This window comes from Carcharodon carcharias, chromosome 25 (genome assembly GCF_017639515.1).
Source record: "Carcharodon carcharias isolate sCarCar2 chromosome 25, sCarCar2.pri, whole genome shotgun sequence".
In the NCBI taxonomy this organism is placed as follows: domain Eukaryota; kingdom Metazoa; phylum Chordata; class Chondrichthyes; order Lamniformes; family Lamnidae; genus Carcharodon; species Carcharodon carcharias.
The window spans coordinates 2,362,494-2,383,216 of record NC_054491.1 but is presented as its reverse complement, the minus strand read 5'-3'; the positions used below and the strand labels follow the sequence as shown (position 1 = coordinate 2,383,216).

The window sequence follows — 20,723 nt, the reverse complement described above, 5'->3', positions numbered from 1 at the left end:
CTTCTAGGTGAAGCAGTGATTTACTTACAATACATTAAATTGAAAGAAGTGTCTTTGCTGCTCACAATGCAGCTCCTTTGCATTAGGGAGACCAAACACAGACTGGGTGACCACTTTGCAGAACGCCAATACTCAGTCCGCAAGCATAACCTCCACCATCTGGTCACTTACCACTTCAATTCACCATCTTGCTCTCATGCTCATATTTCTGTCCTCGGCCTGCTACAATGTTCCAGTGAAGCCCAATGCAAGTTAGAGGAATAGCAATCATCTTCTGATTAGGCATTTTATAGCCTTCTGGACTCAACATTGAGTTCAACAACTTCAGACCATGAACTCTGTCCTCCATTTTCATTTTTCTTTTTGCCAAGTGCCAGTCTGTATCTTGTTTTTGCTTTCAGACAGCACTGACCTTTAACCTACTATCAACACTTATTCTGGACCTATGCTTTGTTTCTTTACCACAGCCATTAACACTCCCTTTGCCTTTTGTCCCATGACATCTTTGGTATTTAATCTCTCTTACCCTCTAACCCATCCCTGTCCTTCCCTTTTGCTCCACCTGACCCTTCCCCCTTTTTGACAGTGTAAAACCCATGACATTTCTATGTCCCTTCAGTTCTGAAGGAAGGTCATATTGGACTAGAAACATTAAAAGTTTCTCTCTCCACAGACACTGCTAGACCTGCTTAGTATTTCCAGCATTTTTTAAACCATCTATCTTTACCCAGGTGGAAGTCCAATCATGTGTCCTCTTCTGGAACAGTAACCGTTTGTTGTGTTCTGATTTGAGACTTAGACACCAATAAGGCAACAGCATTGAGAACATCCTTTTTGATATCTCCAAGCCCACAAAATTATAATGGGCAAAATGTGCAAATAAGAAAAAAAAGCCCAAATAGGACTCAATTGTCTGGATTTTGCTGTATTGCCAGGGATTTGGAGGCCGCACCTGGTCTCCAGGTCACAGTTTAGACAAACCTGATCTAATTTAAATCTGGATTGTGCACATTTTCCCCAGACAAGGAAGTGGTCTGGTTGGCATAACTTTGTGATACCCACAGTTTAGCAACTAAACATAGTTATAACATTCTGAAGATAAGTAAGCATCGCAACATATCCTGGTCATTCTACATCATTGGGAGTTAAGCATCTTGTATGTGGATACAATAAGTAGCTTAGAATGAAAAAGTCACTTGTTATCCCATGCAACATCCCTTGCAGTACATTGCAGACCCTTCATGGATTGAATGCAATGGACTATGGAGAATCTTTTTTTCCGTTCTCAGAAATGTTATTCGTCCTACAAAGACAAAATGAGCTGGTGAAACGGTCTTTACAACCTATATTTGGTTTGATTATTCCCTTTGCAATTTGACCTCAAATATTGGCCACAGTGACTAACTACTGCTGTTACAATAAGTTTGACATTTATTGTAGAAGATTAGGGAATATAAAGCATTGTGGATTTTTTCAACCATAAGATTCTTGGGCACTTGATGTTCTCATCAGGTTCTCCTTCCTCTTTGTATACCAGGGATCCATCGTGGCAGTTACAGGAGATGGTGTCAATGACTCACCAGCTCTGAAGAAGGCAGACATTGGAATAGCTATGGGGATTGTGGGGTCAGATGCAGCCAAAAATGCAGCAGACATGATTCTTTTGGATGATAACTTTGCCTCAATAGTTACTGGAGTGGAAGAAGGTAAGAGCCATAAAATACATATCGCTATAAAGATGAGATGGAAAGTAAATTATTTTTTACACAGGTTACAAACAGTGTGCTGGATCTTAGCAGCCCTCTCTAGGGATGGGCTCGGAGGACGGGCGCAAAATACGGTGAAGGAAGTAGGGAAGGGGAGTGCCCATCACCATTCATACATTCTGCTAGTGGTGGGCAAGGTGGAAGATGGCTTTCCCACTGGACCAGAGGCCAATTGTGCCACTTAAGGGCCTCTTCCTGCCACTGCTAGCATGTGGGGACACCGCTTGTTGAACCCTGGCAGCCTCCCTGTTTGCTCAGTGGTGGGGGCTCCTCCTAATCAGGAGCTCCCAGGTCCAATAAGTAGCACCCTGATGGCAAAGACTGCCCCCTGTGGTAACATTCCCTCTGCCCTCACCAGTTGCACATTTCCCGCACACCCACCTCCCCCTTGTCAGTGACTCTATGACTAGCCCTGGCGATGCACGACCCCACTCACCTTGTTCAAAAGCATCCATAGCTGCATCTCTCAGTGAGGTAGCACTGCTGGGATGAGGAGCTGCCAGCCCTCCAATTGTCCGGCAGCTCTTGGGGGGTGGGTTCTTGTCCCTTTTAAAGGGACAGGAGCTCCGATGGCATAGACTGCAGTAGCTCAAGAAGGCAGCTCACCACCACCACCTCAAGGGCAATTAGAGATGGGCAATGAATGCTGGCCTAGCCAGCAACGCCCACATCCCATTAATGAATTTTAAAAAACGCTTATTAACTACATGATGGGCCTAAATGCAACTGGGGGTCCCCCAAATGGCTGAGGTGGGGTTGCCCCTGCTTTCTGGCCCATCGTCGGCACCCTTGCCACCAAGATAAAATTCAGCCCAATATGTGTAATTCAGAAATCAATGTTCTTCCCTTATCCATTCAGCATCCAAATACAAGTGGAAAATGTTGCTACCTAGCAGGTGTGGAAAGGGAGAGAGTAAGAAATACTTTGGGCACAGTCCTTCCAAAAACGATGCAGCATTTGCAACCATCTTACTCAGTTGTGTTACTTCATTCAGTCATCTTTATAAAGTCATTGAAAGAGATTTTTATCTCATCAATCTGGACATGACTTGAATTCAGCTGCATGAGATAAAAGGGCAGGAATGTCAACAAGGAGGAGGAACTCCAATTGACTGGTCTTCACACTTGAAATATTTCCAGGCCAATTATTCAGCTCTAGTTAGGGTTTGTGGAAATTAAGTTGGGAATCTGGAAAATAACAATGTCTACATTGTGCATTCAATCATCCCTTAAGGTTGGTGTTTTTATGATTTGCAACTGAATACATAAAGATCATTGTAATATGTCAATTTGTGTGAGACTGTGGATGTTTTCTGATTACTAAATCAGTTTAATGTGTTCAAAAGGCCGTCTGATTTTTGACAATCTGAAGAAGGCAATCGCCTACACCTTAACCAAGAACATGGCTGAATTGTGTCCATTCCTTGTGTACGTTGTTGCCAGTATACCGCTCCCCATCGGTACTATTACCATCCTCCTCATTGACTTGGGTACAGATATTGTAAGTAATTACTCATGCTTTAGAATCAGTTATACCAGTTTCTTATCTTCTTTCCTCCCTCTTTCCTTACTCTCATTGCTGGTTAATGATTGCTTCATTCTTAATGGATTGAAAGATAGCGGACAGTTTAATTTCAAGTTACGTTTTCCCTTTCACACATCACATTATTCAAGGTCACATAACTAATTTTATTATTGTCAGCGTACATAAGAGGACAGTCTGACAAGAATGTTGGGTCATTGCAAAATAATGGATGCGTTTTTACCCTTCAAGTAATATTGCAATAGGCAGCCTACGAAAGTTGAGGAGGGAACTCATGTGTTGCTATCATGAAACTCATCACAGCTGCATTATAGGATGTGGCCAGGGACTTTAAAAGAGCGGAAAAGCCCCATGTGTGAAGAGAGCTGCAGGCCTGCACAGAAACCGAAGCCCACCAAATTAGAGGCATAGGAGTTGTACTGTAAGGAAAGAGGGCTTTTACTTTGCTCTTTCCCTCCACTTTGGGACAATGGAGTCATTGCCATTGCTACCTCAGAGCTATCACCAGACCCTTCCAGGAAGCGATGTTAATCAGGTAGGTGGGAATGTGGGTTTGGCCCTTGCCCCCGTTAGCATTTACAACAAATAATACAAAAAAGGAAGACCAATAGCAATTCGGGGCAAGAGGGGAGGGAAATTGAGGTTGGGTTAAGGAGCTGCTCACCACTATTTTTCTACAGTTGCTGCTGCTATTCAGCCCAGTATTTAAATATTGAAAAGAACACTGCAAATATACTGCTGCGGCCCTGTAAGGAGCTAAGTGAAACTCAGTACCAAAAACGTATAGATGTCAGGGCACAAGTTGAGTCAGAAAGGTCTCCCCCCTTTGAATGGGAGGAAACCTTACCAAAGTACAAAGTCCTTTTGTTTTATTTTATTATGTATTTGAATGCAGATATTCATATAACACATCAGAGTTGTTACGGTGCAGAGGGAGGTCATTCAGCCCATTGTGTCTGCACCCGCTCTCCGAATGAGCCTTATGACTCAGTGCCATTCTCCTGCCTTTTCCCTATAACCCTGCAAATTGTTCCTATTTAAATAATCACCTAATGCCCCCTTGAATGCCTCAGTTGAACCTGCCTCCACTACACTTCCAAGCAGTGCATTCCAGACCCAAACCACTCGCTGTGTGAATTTTTTTTTCTCTCACATCACATTTGCTTCTTCTGCAAATCACTTTCAATTGTGCTCTCTCGTTCTCAATCCTGTTACGAACGGGAACAGTTTCTTCCTATCTACTTTGTCCAGCACCCTCAGGATTTTTAACACCTCCATCAAGTCTCCTCTTAACATTCTTTTCTCCAAGGAGAACAGTCCCAACTTCTCCAATCTGTCTTCATAACTGAAGTTTCTCATCCCTGAAACCATTCTTGTAAACCTCTTCTACACTCTCTCCAATGCGTTCACATCCTTCCTAAATTATGGCGCCCAGAACTGTGTGCACTGCTCCAGCTGAGATCTAACAAGTGCCGTTTACAAGTTCAGCATAACTTCCTTGCTTTTGTACTCTATGCCCCTATTAATAAAGCCTAGGATACTATATGCTTTAATAACTGTTCTCTCCACCTGTCCTGCCACCTTTAATGACTTATGCACATATACACCCAGGTCCCTCTGCTCCTGCGCACATGCAGAGGTTTTTGAGTCACAATTATCAGTAAAGCTTTTATCAACCTATTGCTTCATCATCAGATCCCATCGATTTCATTGGCCTATGAGAAAGCTGAAAGAGATATAATGGATGTCCAACCCCGAAACCCCAACAAAGATCGGCTGGTGAACTTGCAGCTTGCGTCATATTCATATCTACAAGTTGGTGAGTAGAGAACCTTCAAATTGGTTGCATTTACTTGTTTGTTTACCCTATTTGCTGTACATGAGTGGAGTTTTAATACTATCTTCAGTACTGGGATGGTCAATCCCAGTTAAATAATATTAGAAATGCATGTTTAATGGTAGTCAAACTATTGTCTGCAATTTTGGCATTCTAGGTTCAATGGATTTTTCTCAAAGTACATATTTTGACATTTGTCAGTCTTTGAGCAACAACTTAACTTAAAGGGTTTTTTTTTGCTACTTTCCCTTTTCAACCGTTTTATTCTATTTGTTAAAAGTTATGCAGGAAACTATCTTAATGGATTTTTTTTTCATTTGTAAGCTTCTCTACTCAAGCCTCTGAGTCTCTTTCAGACATGGAAGAGCTGCAGTGGTGACAATGAACAATGGAGTTCAGTGCCCTAGAGTGGAAATTGACAGGTTTGATCTCCAGGGCTGTTTTCTGGATCTTAAGTAGCTGCAGAGGAAGATACTGAGCAGAGGCAAGCAATCGAGGGCTGGTAAAATTGGATGAGGAGTTTCCAGGAGCTGTGGTTGGCCTGGGAATAAGTGCCGTGTACTAGTCTGCATCAGGCACAAGCTCCAATGGTGATGAAAATGAAGCAAAAACTCCAAGGGCGAGACTGGACAGGAGGGTGTATTCCTCATAAAGGGAGGAGTGATTGCTTGGATTTGGCTTGCATTCCTAAACGTTTAGAAGATTGAGGGATGATCGAATTCAGGTCTTTAAAATAATCAAGGCTTTTGATAGCTTTTCTCTATCTACTCTGTTTCCTTGGGTGGAGGATTCCAAAACAAAGGGGCACAATAGACTTGGACTATTTCAGAGTGAAGTGATGAAACACATTTTCACTTATAGGGTAGTGGAAATCTGGAATTTTCTCCCACCAAAATACTATGGATGATGGGTTAATTGCAATTTTCAAGTCTGAGATTGACAGATTTTTATTAGGGAAGAGGCTTCAAGGAGTATGGATCAAAGTCAGAGTTGAGGTCCTGTTCAGCCATGATCTATCTGAAAGGCCTATGCCCATTCCCTAAAAGAATCCTAAAAGTAATTTCTCTCACATTTTCACTATATCTGACTAATGTGTAACAATAGTAATCAACAAGGAAACTGGTCATTAGAAGAGCATAGATTATTGGCAAATAGTTGTGTCTTTGAACATGTAACTATGAAGCTGCAATAAATATCCACATAGCCTCTTCACTGAATTTCACAAGCAATTTGAGTGTGCAAATATGTAATCTAGCCTCACTGGAAAATGTATCTCTTCAGGCTTGTGAAGCTTCACCTGGCCAATGCAGCAGCTTTCAAAAACAGAGAATTGCAAAGAGCAGTGAAATAGTGTTTTTGATGAAAGCAACATTTTTGATCCTGGATCCTGCTTCTGGATCTAATAAAAATTAGATAAGTTACACTTTTTTTAAATGAAAGAAAACAAATTTTTGAAGCCATTTTGCATGAATATTTTTGCCCTCCTTATTTGGTATCTGTTTTTGCATGCCCATCTTCAGTTTATAGCTTTATGTGGAAACTTGACTGATTCTCTGATTTTACCTGTATACATAGGTGTGACACAGTCAGTTGGAGGATTTCTTTGTTACTTCACTGTCTTGGCAGACCAAGGTTGGCTTCCTTCAAGGGTTCTTGGCATACGTTTAACTTGGGAAGATGCCACTAATAATGACGTTGAAGACAGCTATGGACAAGAATGGGTATGAATTTTGCTCTTTGAGGCATTATGAAGCCGTTATCTTCAGAGAACTTGCAATTATATAACACGCTGATGTCCTCAGGACATCTCAAGTGTTTTGAGAAGTGCAGTCACTTATGAAGACCAGCAGAGCTGATAATTTATGCATACTTAGATGTTTATAATAACTTACAGCCATCTTTGTTGATAGTGTTGAGATTAGCTTCATGTACACCGATCACACTTGGATCTAGCTCTCCTGGCCTGTCTACTGCCTATGCAGTGAACAGCTTAACTTGAACAGTCAACCCAGTCTTGGATGAGCTGCAATTTTCTCCTTTGGGTAAATCAAAGCCATTGTCTTTGGTTCTTGACACAAAGTTCATCCCTTATCTGGCCACTGTCTCCGGCTGAACTAGTCTGTAACTTTGGCATCCTATTTAAACCAAGATGAATTTTTGCCCTTATATCCTCTCCATCATGAAGACTGTCTACTTCCGCCTCTATAGCACTGCTCCACTCTACCACTACCTCAGCCCATCTGCCCCCGAAACATTCATTTCATGTCTGTGTCATTTTGAGATGTGGTTATTTCTAAACTCTTCCAGCTGACTGCCCATCCATTATCCTCTGTACGCTTATCTAAAATTTTGCCGCAAGCACCCTCTCCCACATTAAGTTCCCGCTCACGCACAATCCTTATTTTTGCCATTGGTTTTCTGCGTCCCAGTGCTTCCAATTTAAAGCTTTGAAATCCTGGGAGTAGAGTTTCCACTTTGAACATAATTGCTGATCCCAGCACAAATTATGCCCGTTTTCAAAATTGTTTTATGTCTAACACACCCCCACCCTGAGTTTCCGCTCAACCTCATTTATATATTGGCAAATGCAAAATCTGTTATGAACCAGTGCAATTGCGCGTGTTTAAAATTCACAGTTTAAACAATTTTTAGCTTTTTTTTAAAACACCCTTGATACATTTAAGGGTGGTACTTTTAACACTTGGTATAGTTTTGCTAATACATTGAAAATGGGTTTATTGCAAAATAAGCATTTTAAATCACAGTGCCAATCCACCAGCTGACAGTATCTGATTTTAAACACTGAAGATGGTATTTAAAAATATACAAAACTATTTTCTAGTCAGATTGTGGAAGTGTTCAGTTACCAAGGTTATTTAAATTTCGTACAAAACTTTTTAAAAATGTACCTCTTAGTCACCTTGCACCTAGGAGTCCCAGCTTAATTTTTTAGAGCCTCCTTGGAGGTTGCAAACGAGCCTAATTTGCGGAAATCTCTAACGGTGATTTTAATTTACCAGGGGCAGAATTTTCTGCCTGTCGAGCGGGCGAGCCTGACCCGATCTCCGGCGGGTGGAGAGCTGATTCCCGCCGGAGAAGCGGGCCGTGCCGCCATTTTACCTGGGTGGGCCAATTAAGGCCGCCCAGTGTAACGTCTGGCGGGAAGAGCTTCCTGTGTGGGCTGGGGGGGTGGGGGGGAGGGGTGTGGATTTCCCCAAAAGCGAGTGTGCGCTCTGTTGCGCATGCGCATGAAAGAGCGCACATCTCCCTGAGACTAAGTGCAGCCTCAGGGAGATCGCTTGCACTTTGAAAAAGATTAAAAATAGAAAAAGATTCCCTAACATGTCCCCCTCATTTGACAATGTTACATGACATGTTCATAATTTACACTATAACTTTATTATATTTTTTAAAACCCTGCATGAAACCTCGTCCTGCCGCTGGATGAGGTTTCATGTTTTCTGTATTTGCCGCCGGAGCTCCTGGTCGACCCGATAACCTTAAGGTTGGACGGCAGGTCCTTTCATTGTTTAAATGATCCTGTCCGTGGCCTCATTTTGGCATTGACAGGTCGGTGGGCCCACAGCTGATTCTGCTGAGCCCCCACCTTCCTGAAAATTTAAATGGGGCAGGATGACATCGGGGGTTCTGCCCTGCCCCCTGCCCCCTGCTCGCTGATGGCAAAATTCTGCCCCAGGGCTTTGTGCCCGCTTCTAGTATGTCATTTTAAAAAATGAGCACAAAGGATGTCAGAAATTCAAGTTGTGCTTAAAATTCCACAATCTTTTGAGCCAATTACACTGATTTCAGGGAATTGCACAAAAAAAAAGTGCAACTGGGTCCTTGTATTTAAATCCTTTCATGGCTTCCCTGTTTCTGTGATCTTCTGCAGCCCTCTAACCCTCCTGGAACTCTTTGTTCCTTTCACTCTGGCATTTTACGCATCCGCATATCCCTTCAACCCATCGTTTCTGATCCACGATGAAAGGTCGACTTGAAACTCTGTTTCGCACTTTACAGATGCTGCCTGGTGTGCCGAGTATTTCCAGCATTTTACTTGTTTTAAAAGCTTGTTAGCCTATAGCCATCCAAGTCAGCATGGAGAGGGCTGTCTGGGGAAACTGCTTCCTCCAGGTAAGCTGCTGCTGAAGACACACCAGTAAATGTTCAAATCTCTTATCTACAGACCTATCAACAGAGACTGTACATGGAGTGGACCTGCTACACGGCTTTCTTTGTTGGAATTGTCATAGAACAGCTTGCTGACTTAATCATTCGTAAAACCAGGCGGAACTCCATTTTCCAACAGGGTATATTTGGGTAGGTCACCTGATTTTCTGCGATACTTTCATAGCTTACACTGTTAACTTTATGAAGTGATTGGAGCGAAAGCAAACCCTGATTGCTAAACTTTAAATTTTGTATCAGGAAAGTGAGAAAAAGAAACTCAAGTTTCAGATCAAACACTGAAAAGGATGGTACAATTATCTAGTACTCGTACAGAATTTACTTCTGAACTATGTATGGGGAGGTACTTTTCCTGCAACACTTATTTGTCTCATAGCTGTTTGATCATGGAAGGGCATTCATGGCATCTGGGTGACAATGCAAAAGGGATGACAACATGAACACAAGGAGAAGGGATGTGGTACTGGGAATGGGAATACTGGGAAGCTAAATGGGGGGAGTGGGATTTTTTTTAAAGTTTCTGAACCAGTAATTTTTCTTTATATTTTCTAGAAATAAAGTGCTCTGGCTAGGCCTCCTCTCTCAGGTTGGCATAGCTCTTCTGTTTTGTTATTGCCCAGGGATGCAAAGCAGCCTTCACTTCACCCCTCTTAGGTGAGGAATTCACACTAATGTCGTTTTCTAGCATTCTGAGTGAAGAATCCCGCGTCGGACACCACGGCTTCCAGTCATGGAGTATGTTAACAGCAAGTCTTTATTAACAACATAGAGCTGAATTTTCCCATGGTGGGGGGTTATGCAGGGGCAGGTGGGAGTGAGCGCAAACCCGATCGGCACCCCCCGATCGAGTGCGCGCCGCCATTTTACATGGGTGGGCCAATTAAGCGTGACGCTGGCCCGGAAGCGCTGAGCGCTCCCTGTGCGGGACGGTCGGGGGGGAGATGTCCTGAGTCTGGGCCTGTGCTCTTTTGCACACGCGTGTAATAGAGCACAGAAATCTCCGAGGCACAGAGGTGCCTCAGGGAGATTTGTTTAAGGGTCAAACATTTAAATAAAGAATTGAAAATATTTTAAGATATGTCCCCTCATGTGACAGTGTCACATGAGCTGGGACATGTCAATGAACTTTAATGAAAAAATTTAGTTAATTTATAAACACTTCACGAGACCTCATCCGTCCTGTGGATGAGGTTCCATGAAAAATGCGAAGGCCGCCTGGGCTCTTCACCTGCCCGCCAATCTTAAGGTTGGACGGGCAGCTCATTTAATTGATTTAATTAGTCTTAATGTGGGTGGGCCAATTAAGGCCTGCCTACTAGCATGACGCCAACCCGGAAACACTGAGCGCTCCTTGTGCGGGTGGGGGAGGAGGAGGGAGAGTCAGGGCCTCTCATGCATGAGCATCCATGCGAAAGAGCACAGAGATCTCCAAGGCACAGAGCTGCCTCAGGGAGATGAGTTTGATTTTCAAAAATTTTAAGAAAGAAAAAACAAAGTTTAAGGCATGTCCCTTCGTGTGACAGTGTCACATGAGCTGGGACATGTCAATGGACTTTAATAAAAACTTTCATTCAACTTATAAACACTTCATGAAACCTCGTCCTGCCCATGGATGAGGTTTCATGAAAAATGTGAAGGCCGCTTGGGCTCTTCACCTGTCCGTCAACCTTAAGGATGGACGGGCAGCTCCGTTAATTCCTTTAATTGATATTTAAATGTTCTTAACAGGCCTTTGACAGTTCGGCGGGCGAGCAGCTGACTCCGGTGCACACCCACCGAACTGAAGATCTGAATGACATGTGCTGACATTGCCCCGGCCCCCACTTGCTGACCTGAAAATTCTGGCCATTGTTACCAAAGAGGTTACTTAGCTCCATAACTAGAGAAATTAAAATTGGCTGGTAGCTGCATAAAATTTTAAATTGCAGTCACATTGTTTCCTGCAGTTCTGTATATAAACCCTGACCTTTAGTGCCTGACTGCACTTCTACACAGAGATTCACAAATGGTGCACAAATTTATATAAAACCATTATACAAAAGTCAAAGATACTCTTTACCATGACCCAGGAGACGAGATTTTGTTTGTGATTCGTTATTGTAGAAAGAGTTCAATATGTTTAGTTACACGGCATAAATTCTAATATCAAATATTTTTTCCTTTTCAGGGTTCAGTACTGGTTTGTGGTTGCACCTTTTGCAATTTTAATTTTTGTGTACGATGAAATCCGTAAATTCTTCATTCGCAGGTACCCTGGAAGTAAGTCTTTATGAATTGGTCCTAAATTTTTAACTTCATTGCAGCTGACAAATGAACGTGTAGAAAATACCCGGCACCGGTGACCTTTCACTAAATTCATGGTTTTGCAATTTACACACCATCTTCAGCTGGATATCTGTGAACTGACCTAACTCCATGTACCTGTTAAGTATTTCAAGAAAAGCATCAAAAAAATTGACATTTGATCCCAAATTCACAGTTCTTTCTTGAATGATTTCTTCTTCACTTTTGTAAGGGGAGATTTTGTGAACGTTGTCCATTTTATCTCATGGATGACACAATGTACGAGGAAGTGGGCATCATTTCAAAAGGAAGGAATTGCAGTAGATTCTCGAAGTGGCCCTAATGAGCCATGCAATGCTGCAGAGGGCTGTCGTGAATATAAATCCTCACTTTGCAATCCTGCCTGAACAATTTCTTTCTTCATCAGTGAAGCTGCCTCAGGGAGATTAAGTTCATATTGAAATATTTAAATAAAGATAAAAAAATTATTTAGCCATGTCCCCTCATGTGACAGTGTCACATGCTTATGAAACGTGAATAAGTTATTTAGATTCTATTAAACGTTCAGGGAACCTCATCCCACCCGTGGATGAGGTTTCCTGAAAAACAAGAAGGCCGCTTGGGCTCTTTGCTTGCCCCCCGCCAAACTTACGGTTGGATGAGCAGCGTTGATAATTAGTTTAATGGGCTTTTTAATGGCCTTCACAGGCCTTTGACAGTTCGGCAGGTGCCGGACAAAAGATCGGAATGACGCACGATGACGTTGGGACGCACGTCCAATGTCACGTGTCATTTTACGCATTGGCAAGCGGGGCCATCCCCCTGCATGCTGACATGAACATTGTCCCCCATAACTACAGATGTATCCTCGTGCAGAGTTTGCCACTTCCACAAGCTGAAATTGGTTCATCGGGGATGTTGGGGCCTGAGTTTTTCAAGCATGTCCTTCACGTTGTCAGTCTTAAGTTTTACTTTAATTCTTTCCTGGGACATATTTTACTTCATTTCGTTAATTGCGCTAGTTGTCTTTTTTTCAGAATTTGCAAGTTTTTTTTGTGGGGCTTTTACAATTGGGGAATTTTCATTTCTTGCCAGAATGTATTTCACATCATACAAAATGGTGATTGTGCACATACCGCTCTGAACAACTATTATGTCTTTTATCTGTTAATAGCAAAATCTTGTAATTTAGTTACATGTATTGCACATTTATTAATTCATGATAGTCTGAAGAGAATTATTGAATAATTCAAGTATTCATAGAATAATGTGATTGTTACAGGTTGGTGGGACAAAAACATGTACTATTGAAAACCAACTATATGCAACCCCTTCACCAACGGACTGAAGATCTCAGATGTGTCTATAAGACTGGAGAAGATGAGGTCTAGCCAGCATCAGCAAACAGACAAGCATGCAGAAAGAAGGATCATTCACGACTTGGCTGTACAAATGTGTTAAAACTGCATTAGAATTTTCTCTTCAACATATTTTGCTTCTATGTAACCTAAGTTGGAGAGGAGTAATTTTGGTATTTTACACTTGGAGATATTTCAGTTTAAACACACCAAACAGTAGCTGGTTACTTCACTCCACCGGGTTCTTTAGAAGCAACTCAGGTTCAGGCCTAATGTAAAAAAAAAAATCCACATCCATATAATTATATCCCAGCCCTTTACAGTTTGCACAAATGAATTTCTAATTAAATAATTGTATGTGGCCTTTCATCTAATTTGCACCTTTATTAACTTTCTAATTATTGAATCGATAGAAAATGAAAGCTTTTAATATATTCTGTTGTGCTTTTACTTCACAATTTTATACTTGTATCATGTAGGATTATGATGATAACAAAACACTCTACAATAAACCTCTGAGGTGAAGAGGGACAATAACTAAGAGGGTTAGAAACAAGCCTGTGGGCAATGTTGTATAAAACACAAACTATTAAAATAGAAGTGCTATTTTAATGGCATTAACTCATTTACTTTGATAATACCTGCACTAAGATGGGTGGGAGAAAAGTTTAACGTGGGTATGACAATCACTTGCTTTATTGCTTCCATTACTAGTCTTGTGGAACAATTGGAAAAGCCACAGTTTCATAAATTTTGTGACCAGAAAATAGTTCCGTTTATAAATGATAGTTTCAATAAATATTGATCAAGGTAAATAATTGAATGCAACATCACGGTTAAGTGTCTTGAGTGTGTTTCCCAGACCGAGGTGTTGGGGTGTTTTTACGTCTGCCGTGGGGTGAAGCACTCTGTTTACCTGACAAACAAAATATGGGAACAATATTACAGGAAACAGGCATCATGTTTAACACAAAACTGCAGAAAAAAAAGGACTAATACAAATCACTATAAACTTGGTTATAATTCTTAACTCACCTATTTTGATGCGTGAAAGTGCATGGGGGAAGAAATTAAGTGGCAGCACTCCCACCTCTTACATATATGACGGTTTTGTGTTTAAACTCCACTGTAGAAACTTGAGCATGTAATCGAGGCTCACACATCAGTTGCAGTACTGAAGGAAATATCTTTGGATAAGGTTAAGACCCTAAATTGAGGCTCAGTCAGGCGGATATAAAGGATAGCAAAGCATGATTCAAAGAGCAGCAAGGGAGTTCTGCCAGTGAACTGGCTAACATTTATTCTGAACCATGATCACTTTAAAAACTAGACATGTATTGCTGTTTGTGGGACCTTGCTGTGCAAAAATTAGCTGCTCTGTTTCTTACTTTACAAGAGTAATAAACTTCAGTTTGTGATATACTGAAGTCATGAAAAGTGCTTCATAAATGCAGGTTCTGGTTTTCTGTCATCTGCACTATTTGTCCAGTTAGGAAGGTGAACAGAATGTTACAGGTCTCTTCTAATGCTGTTTTATACTTAACCAGCAGGAATGTTGGTGAGTTATTGATATACCTTTTAATTTAAAAAAAAACTGGCTTCTATATATAGCACTATGAAATAACTAGTGCTTGTTTAGCATCTTTTATATTCTCAGACCCCACCCCAATGCACTTAAGAGCCAATAAATTACCTTTTTTGACAAGTAGCCTTTGTTGCGATCTAGGCAAATACACGCAGATTTTTTCCAAACAATGTTCACAAACAGCCAGAGGTATGTGGTCAATTAAACTATTTTTGGTAGAGCCCATAATTATCCAAGAAACGTGGCTACAACAGAGTCAGTGGTAACAATACAGCTATTCCTCATTTAGCACTCCTGATGTGTTTCTAAAAAAGTGCTAAATGAAACGCTCTAAACAAAATCACTTCCAGTAAGAAAATAAGAGCAGGTTACAGTCCTGACCTGTAATTTTTATATTAGAAAACTATCAGTTGCCTTGTAACCTAACCTGTCCAAAAATTATCTTACGAGCTCTTAATAACTTAACTGCACTAACTCTTTCAACTTACATCTCGCTTCCCTCTCCTGGACTTGCGAGAGGAGCTGTGAATGTAAAGGAGGGAACAGGGAGGTGGTGAACCGGGGGGGGTGGGGGGAAGGAGAGGGGTGGAGGGGGGGAGGAAGAAAGGGGGAGAGGGGTGGAGGAGAGGTGAGGAGAGGGGGAGGAGGAAAGGGGGGAGAGGGGTGGAGGAGAGGTGAGGAGAGGGGTGGAGGGGGGGGAGGAGGAAAGGGAGGAGAGGGGTGGAGGAGAGGCGTGGAGAGGGGTGGAGGAGAGAAGAGGACGAGAGGGGTGGAGGAGAGGTGAGGAGAGGGGTGGGGGGGAGGAGGAAAGGGAGGAGAGGGGTGGAGGAGAGGTGAGGAGAGGCGTGGAGAGGGGTGGAGGAGAGAAGAGGACGAGAGGGGTGGAGGAGAGGGGTGGAGGTGGAGGAGAGGAGAGGGGGTTGGGGTGGGGGATGGGGTGAGGGTTAGCGGGAGAGGCGAATGACAGTTTGATTTTAAACACACTGAGCATGCTCAGTAACTGGTGCTGGAATGAAAATGGCGGCGATGCCACTGGGGAACATCCCTAATTCACCAATGATGCCAATATGAAAATGCAGTATTAGAAGGTGCTTTAAACAGGGGATAGCTGTACTAGTTTGTGTCCAGTTTGAACCGAAGCTACCGCAGTAAATAAGCTTTCTTACCGTCTGCAGTGGATGAGCGAGAGGGAGATGGTGATGGGGACTTTTTGTTCGACTTCATTGCTTTTCCTGGGAACTGAGTGAGAGAGTCTAACCGGGCTCCGAGCTTAGCTTCAGGGTAAAGGAAGCAAAGGGTGTTGTTTTTTACAGTGTCACATGAGCTGGGACATGTCAATGAAATTTAATGAAAAACTTTATTTAATTTATAAACCCTTCATGAAACCTCATCCCACCCAGGGATGAGGTTCCATGAAAAATGCGAAGGCTGCCTGGGCTCTTCGCCTGCCCACACCCTGAAGGTTGGACGGGTAGCTTTCTCAATAGCCTTAATTAGTTAATTAATGGCCTTAACAGGCCTTTGACAGTTTGGTGGGTGCACAGCCGAATGGGCTGCAGACCTGCTGAATTGAAAATCTAAATGATGTCACCCTGCGTCATTTTATGCCTTGGCAAGCGGGGGTGAAATTCTCTCCATATATTCTAGGAGGTGCCAGAGAGATAACTCCACTACTCTTCACCCCCCCACCACCCCCCACCCAGCCCACCACCCCACCCCCCGGGGTTATTAGTGATCCATTTTTTTCTTCCATTCAAGGTTACTCCACAGCAGAAGAGATACCAGGAACTCTGCACATTGAGGATCACTGTTGTATGAAAAAATATCCTAATGTGTGGAGCATTAGGCTGCCTGTATAAGAAACCACCGCTTTTGAGTAGCTTTTCTAACTGGCAAGCTCCTTTAATTGTAACTACATGGCAGTTTTTACACACTAGCTTCAAAATGTATTACGACGATATGTTTGATGTGTTAATTCTCATTCTACATATTGATGTGCAGAATTGTTTTCTTAATTCCCATATGAAGAATGGAAACTGTTAATATTGACCTACCTAGGAATTTGGAATTGACAATATTATTGTTGTTCAGTAATGGCATATACATGGGTGTCGAGGCACAGGCTGGTTCTAGAAGATACAGAAATGCACACTCAGTGTGAGAAACACTTTTCCAAGGCAGAAGGCAAAATAACAGATTCTTAAACCAACCCTTCCTTTTAGATTTAACTGCTGCTGTTTTCTTACCTCATTGCTTTCCTCCTCCCCTTTGGGAGGGTAGAATGATCTAGCTCAGCGATTACAGGGGTTCCCATGTGTCACTCTACCAGTCATCAGGACTATATTACAGAATAACATAGAATCCTCTAGCTTCTCCTTCCAGGAATGAATGTTACCTGAAATTCCACTACTTGTCCTTTAATATTTTTCAGCTTTGCCTTGCCAAACTCTAACACCAGTTGCAAGTAACATGAGTTTGTTTTCTCTCTCCACTTCCCAACCTTTACTGTTGTTTTCACGCTTTTGAAAATTCACATATATATAAAACACCCACAGTGCTCCTTTCACCAATACACTATTTCCTCAAAGAACACTATAAAATTTTCAGATATGAATGAATCAATTTCGTTCAAAGCATTAACTTTACCCTTTATTCTGGCCTTGAGAAGCTTATCCTCATGGGCTGGTTGGTCTCTATGTAGTTACCTGGTTTATTTCTTTCTTTAGAGGAATTTACTTACTGCTCACACCAAGAAGAATATAAACTTGTCGTTCAGTCAGGATGTCAGAGGTGTAGCAATGTTGGTTTTGTGGTAGATTCTTCACTTGTCCGCTGTCGTCCGCTAGATCAACCTCAGCTTAAATGCAGACACATCAAAACTGTGTCAGTGCAAAAAATACTGGGAATCTTTTTTGCTACCTAACAAAATTATTCACTCTCTGCTCTCCTTACTCCATTTTTGAAGGTGGAAGCATGTTTTGGAAGTGTTTTCTCATTGGCTGGCTCCAACAGTTAGTTTATCAGTTAGCTGAAAGCCTGGACTTCAAAACTGCAATATTTCTACTAATAATGTTACCCCATCATGACTTATTAACACACCACAACAGCAGATCTGCCAGTAAGGATACTCATTAGCCAATGGATGGATTAATTACGTAGAATTAACAGCACATGAACAGGCTCTTCAATTAAACTGGTGAGCACCATTGTTTCTGTTCCATTTGGCCTCCTCAGCTCACCTTATTGTTACAATCACTGGGGAAACCATAAACCAAAGTGGCCATACTTACCATATGACCCACAAATGAAGAAATTACTAACAAGACTTAACTTTTTGTAACTTTTACTTTAACATGAATTAGAACCAAAGTAAATTAAACATGAAGTTACAGGCGGATGATACTGTAAATAGTCAATACAATGAAGATATATCTTACACAACCAAAAGCGCACACATTATTCATCGCAAAAATGCAGCACTGTGTGCAATCTCAGTCTTTCCAACTCAGCCTGTGGTACAAAAGATCTTTCACTTTCCCACTCGATCAATTTGGCCCTCAGGTCACATCCACTGGGAGCTGTACTGCATCCGAGGTCCACAGATACTGTTAACACATTCTAACCATTCTTTGGATAAAGCTGTTTCTCTTGAATTCCTGCTTGGGTTTATTAGGGACTATCATATATTGATGACTAGTGGTTTTGGATTTCCTTACAAATGGAAACATCACCTGGAGTTATCCATCAATACTTTTGGAAAAAGAAAGTTTATAATAAACTCATGCCATTTTCCCAGGGTTTCCGTAGCTCTTCCACCAAAGCTACATTATAAATAATCATTCCATAGGGATTTTCACATTTCCCTAATCATGCTACAAACTGCACTGAATGTTCTTATCACCATCTTTACATTTCAGTCTTTTCCTCACTCAAAAAGTCTTTCATGATTGCATTGAGAACAGGTAAAATAATACATTTAAACAGGAGGGTTAGACAACTTGAACTTCTTGTTTTGACTAGATCTTTACAGCCAAAGTATTTCTTCCCCCCTTTTCTACCTTCTGGATTTCCCCGTGAGCCCTGGTAAAGAATGTGGGTCCAAACTTACAAACTCTGCTTCTAGGCCTCTGATGAAACCACTTCTAGGTGGTACACAAGATGGTAGTGACAGATTTTCCTTCTGAGTCTCCTTATTTTATTTCCCCATGGAAAAACACTTGTCCTCTGCCCCTCCTTGAATATATGACTGAGATCAAGAGTTCACCATGTGGAGAGTTATTGACACAAACCTTCACCAATTGTTTGTTGATCACTGTGTCTATTTTTACATTTGGTACAGAAACCATGCAAAATGGATCCCAGGCCACTTTTACATGTTTTAAAATTGTGCCACTCACTATGAAGAGCTTGAAAATTCATATTCAAATTAATGTATGTGTGCTGCGTGACATTTAGTGGGTGTGTGTCAATGTTGGAGTTGCGTTGAGGGTCAGAGGACAACGTGAGTATATAAGCAGTGCATTCATTACAAATAATGCCACATCCTACCTATAAATAGGGACTGTTTTTCTTTGGTGACATGAAGGATGTGAAAAGTGGCAATTCTCTTACCTTCAGTCTCATAGTGACAGTTCTTTTTGATACAGTCCAGCAAAATCTGAGTCTTACAGTTTGCATTGAAGAGAGCGTATTCATTATCTGCAGTGAACACACACATGGTTACTTTATTATAAAACCACAGGATTCTGTGAAGATGTTCCTCTGTGCCAATGAATACACACAGGATTATTTAACCTCTTGCCTAATCAATATTTCATTTGTTATTAAATGTTTAATTTTTCCCCTAATTTCTTCCCCTACATTTCCTGATTGTTCTAACTCATGCTGGAGTTAAGTTTCTTGATTATCTAGACCAACTGCCCATCCATTCCTCATATCTAAAGCCAGATAGGCTAGGATACTCAAACCAATGGTATGTACACAGCTGGACATTGACATGGACACAGGATGAAAGATTAGTTTTGGGAATGGAAACTGACTGACCCAAAGAGCTGTTGCAGACAACTGTAAAGCTCCATCTCCTACTCATACTGAGGTCCACTAGCTCAACACAGAGGATGGGCTGGAGCTTGGGATCTTCCTGGCCTGTATAAATACCAGCCTTTGCAGATTCTAGGAAAAGGAACAGGCCATTCAGCCCTAAGAGCCTGATCATGGTTGATCGGTATCATAATTCCATTACCTGCCTTGGTTCCATATCCCTTCATACGCTTTCCAAACAAAAATCTATGAATCTCAGAAATTTTCGATTGATCTAGCCTTGGCAGTTTTTTTATCGGGGGTGACTAGATTTCTATTCTCCCCCTCCACCACCACCAGCCCGCCCTCAGTTCCTGACATCACCCCTGAACGACCCAGCTCCAAATTTTAGGGTTGTGCTCTCTTGTTCTGGATTCCATCACCAGAGGAAATTGTTTCTTTCTATCCACCCTACATTATGCTCATTTCATCTGTTACCTAATATTATATGCCCAAAGATCTGCAGTTTGAGACTTGACCTGTTCAGTCACATGAAGACCCATGACAGAAACTCACGACCCTGAGTGGACGTTATGCTCGAAAAGAGGGACAGCTGACGACGATGACAACTATTTCTATTACTGTAAATCCTCTAACTTCTGCTCCTGGCTGAAGCTGCATCGTAGTTGGAAAAGATGTTTCACTTTTAATTGGCTGAACCTTCAGCCCAAAGAGTCACAAATTTATACTGACTGTTAACTTTTATCACATAAAACCCAGGTTTAGAAACATAGGATCCTGCAGTTAAAACTAAAGATACTGATTCCGGGAGTCAGGCAATTATTTTAACTGTTGAAAGGATTCTCATACTTACCTCCATATAACACGGTAATAAACATGATGTGTTACAATTACTACAGTAAAACTCTAACACAATTCTGACACATCGACATAAAAGTCCATTGGATGATAACTGCAACATTCATTTAAGTACCAAAAGCAATGCAAGACTGGGCATGTTGCAACGTGTTCCTATCCTGAAGCAAGCAAATACTTAAATGATTCAATTGAAGCAAAATATAATCAATGATAAATATGGTATATTATTAATTATTAACAAGCAGTGGATACTTTCCAAAAGTAA

The 20,723-nt window shown here is 41.6% G+C and overlaps 2 protein-coding genes across 2 annotated transcripts in view; one reads left to right on the top strand and one right to left on the bottom strand.

Annotated features, from left to right (window-relative positions):
- The window catches only part of LOC121269494 (potassium-transporting ATPase alpha chain 2-like), a 61,451-nt gene extending 48,491 nt beyond the window's left edge, over positions 1–12,960 (top strand). Inside the window, exons 15-22 of the mRNA XM_041174092.1 lie at positions 1,538–1,706; positions 3,113–3,267; positions 5,005–5,128; positions 6,722–6,867; positions 9,333–9,466; positions 9,887–9,988; positions 11,502–11,593; positions 12,900–12,960. Of these exons, the coding sequence (XP_041030026.1) occupies positions 1,538–1,706; positions 3,113–3,267; positions 5,005–5,128; positions 6,722–6,867; positions 9,333–9,466; positions 9,887–9,988; positions 11,502–11,593; positions 12,900–12,928 (951 nt within the window). The 3' untranslated portion in view covers positions 12,929–12,960. The remainder of the gene's footprint in view (positions 1–1,537; positions 1,707–3,112; positions 3,268–5,004; positions 5,129–6,721; positions 6,868–9,332; positions 9,467–9,886; positions 9,989–11,501; positions 11,594–12,899) is intronic.
- Positions 12,961–13,811: 851 nt separating this feature from the next.
- Positions 13,812–20,478, bottom strand: LOC121269493 (uncharacterized protein CXorf65 homolog). The gene is made up of 6 exons (XM_041174091.1): positions 20,454–20,478; positions 19,172–19,258; positions 17,301–17,417; positions 16,615–16,689; positions 15,727–15,834; positions 13,812–13,891 (listed from the first exon to the last, which is right to left on the bottom strand). Exons 1-6 carry the CDS (start codon positions 20,476–20,478, stop codon positions 13,812–13,814), a joined length of 492 nt encoding a protein of 163 aa, XP_041030025.1.
- Positions 20,479–20,723: the final 245 nt, after the last annotated feature.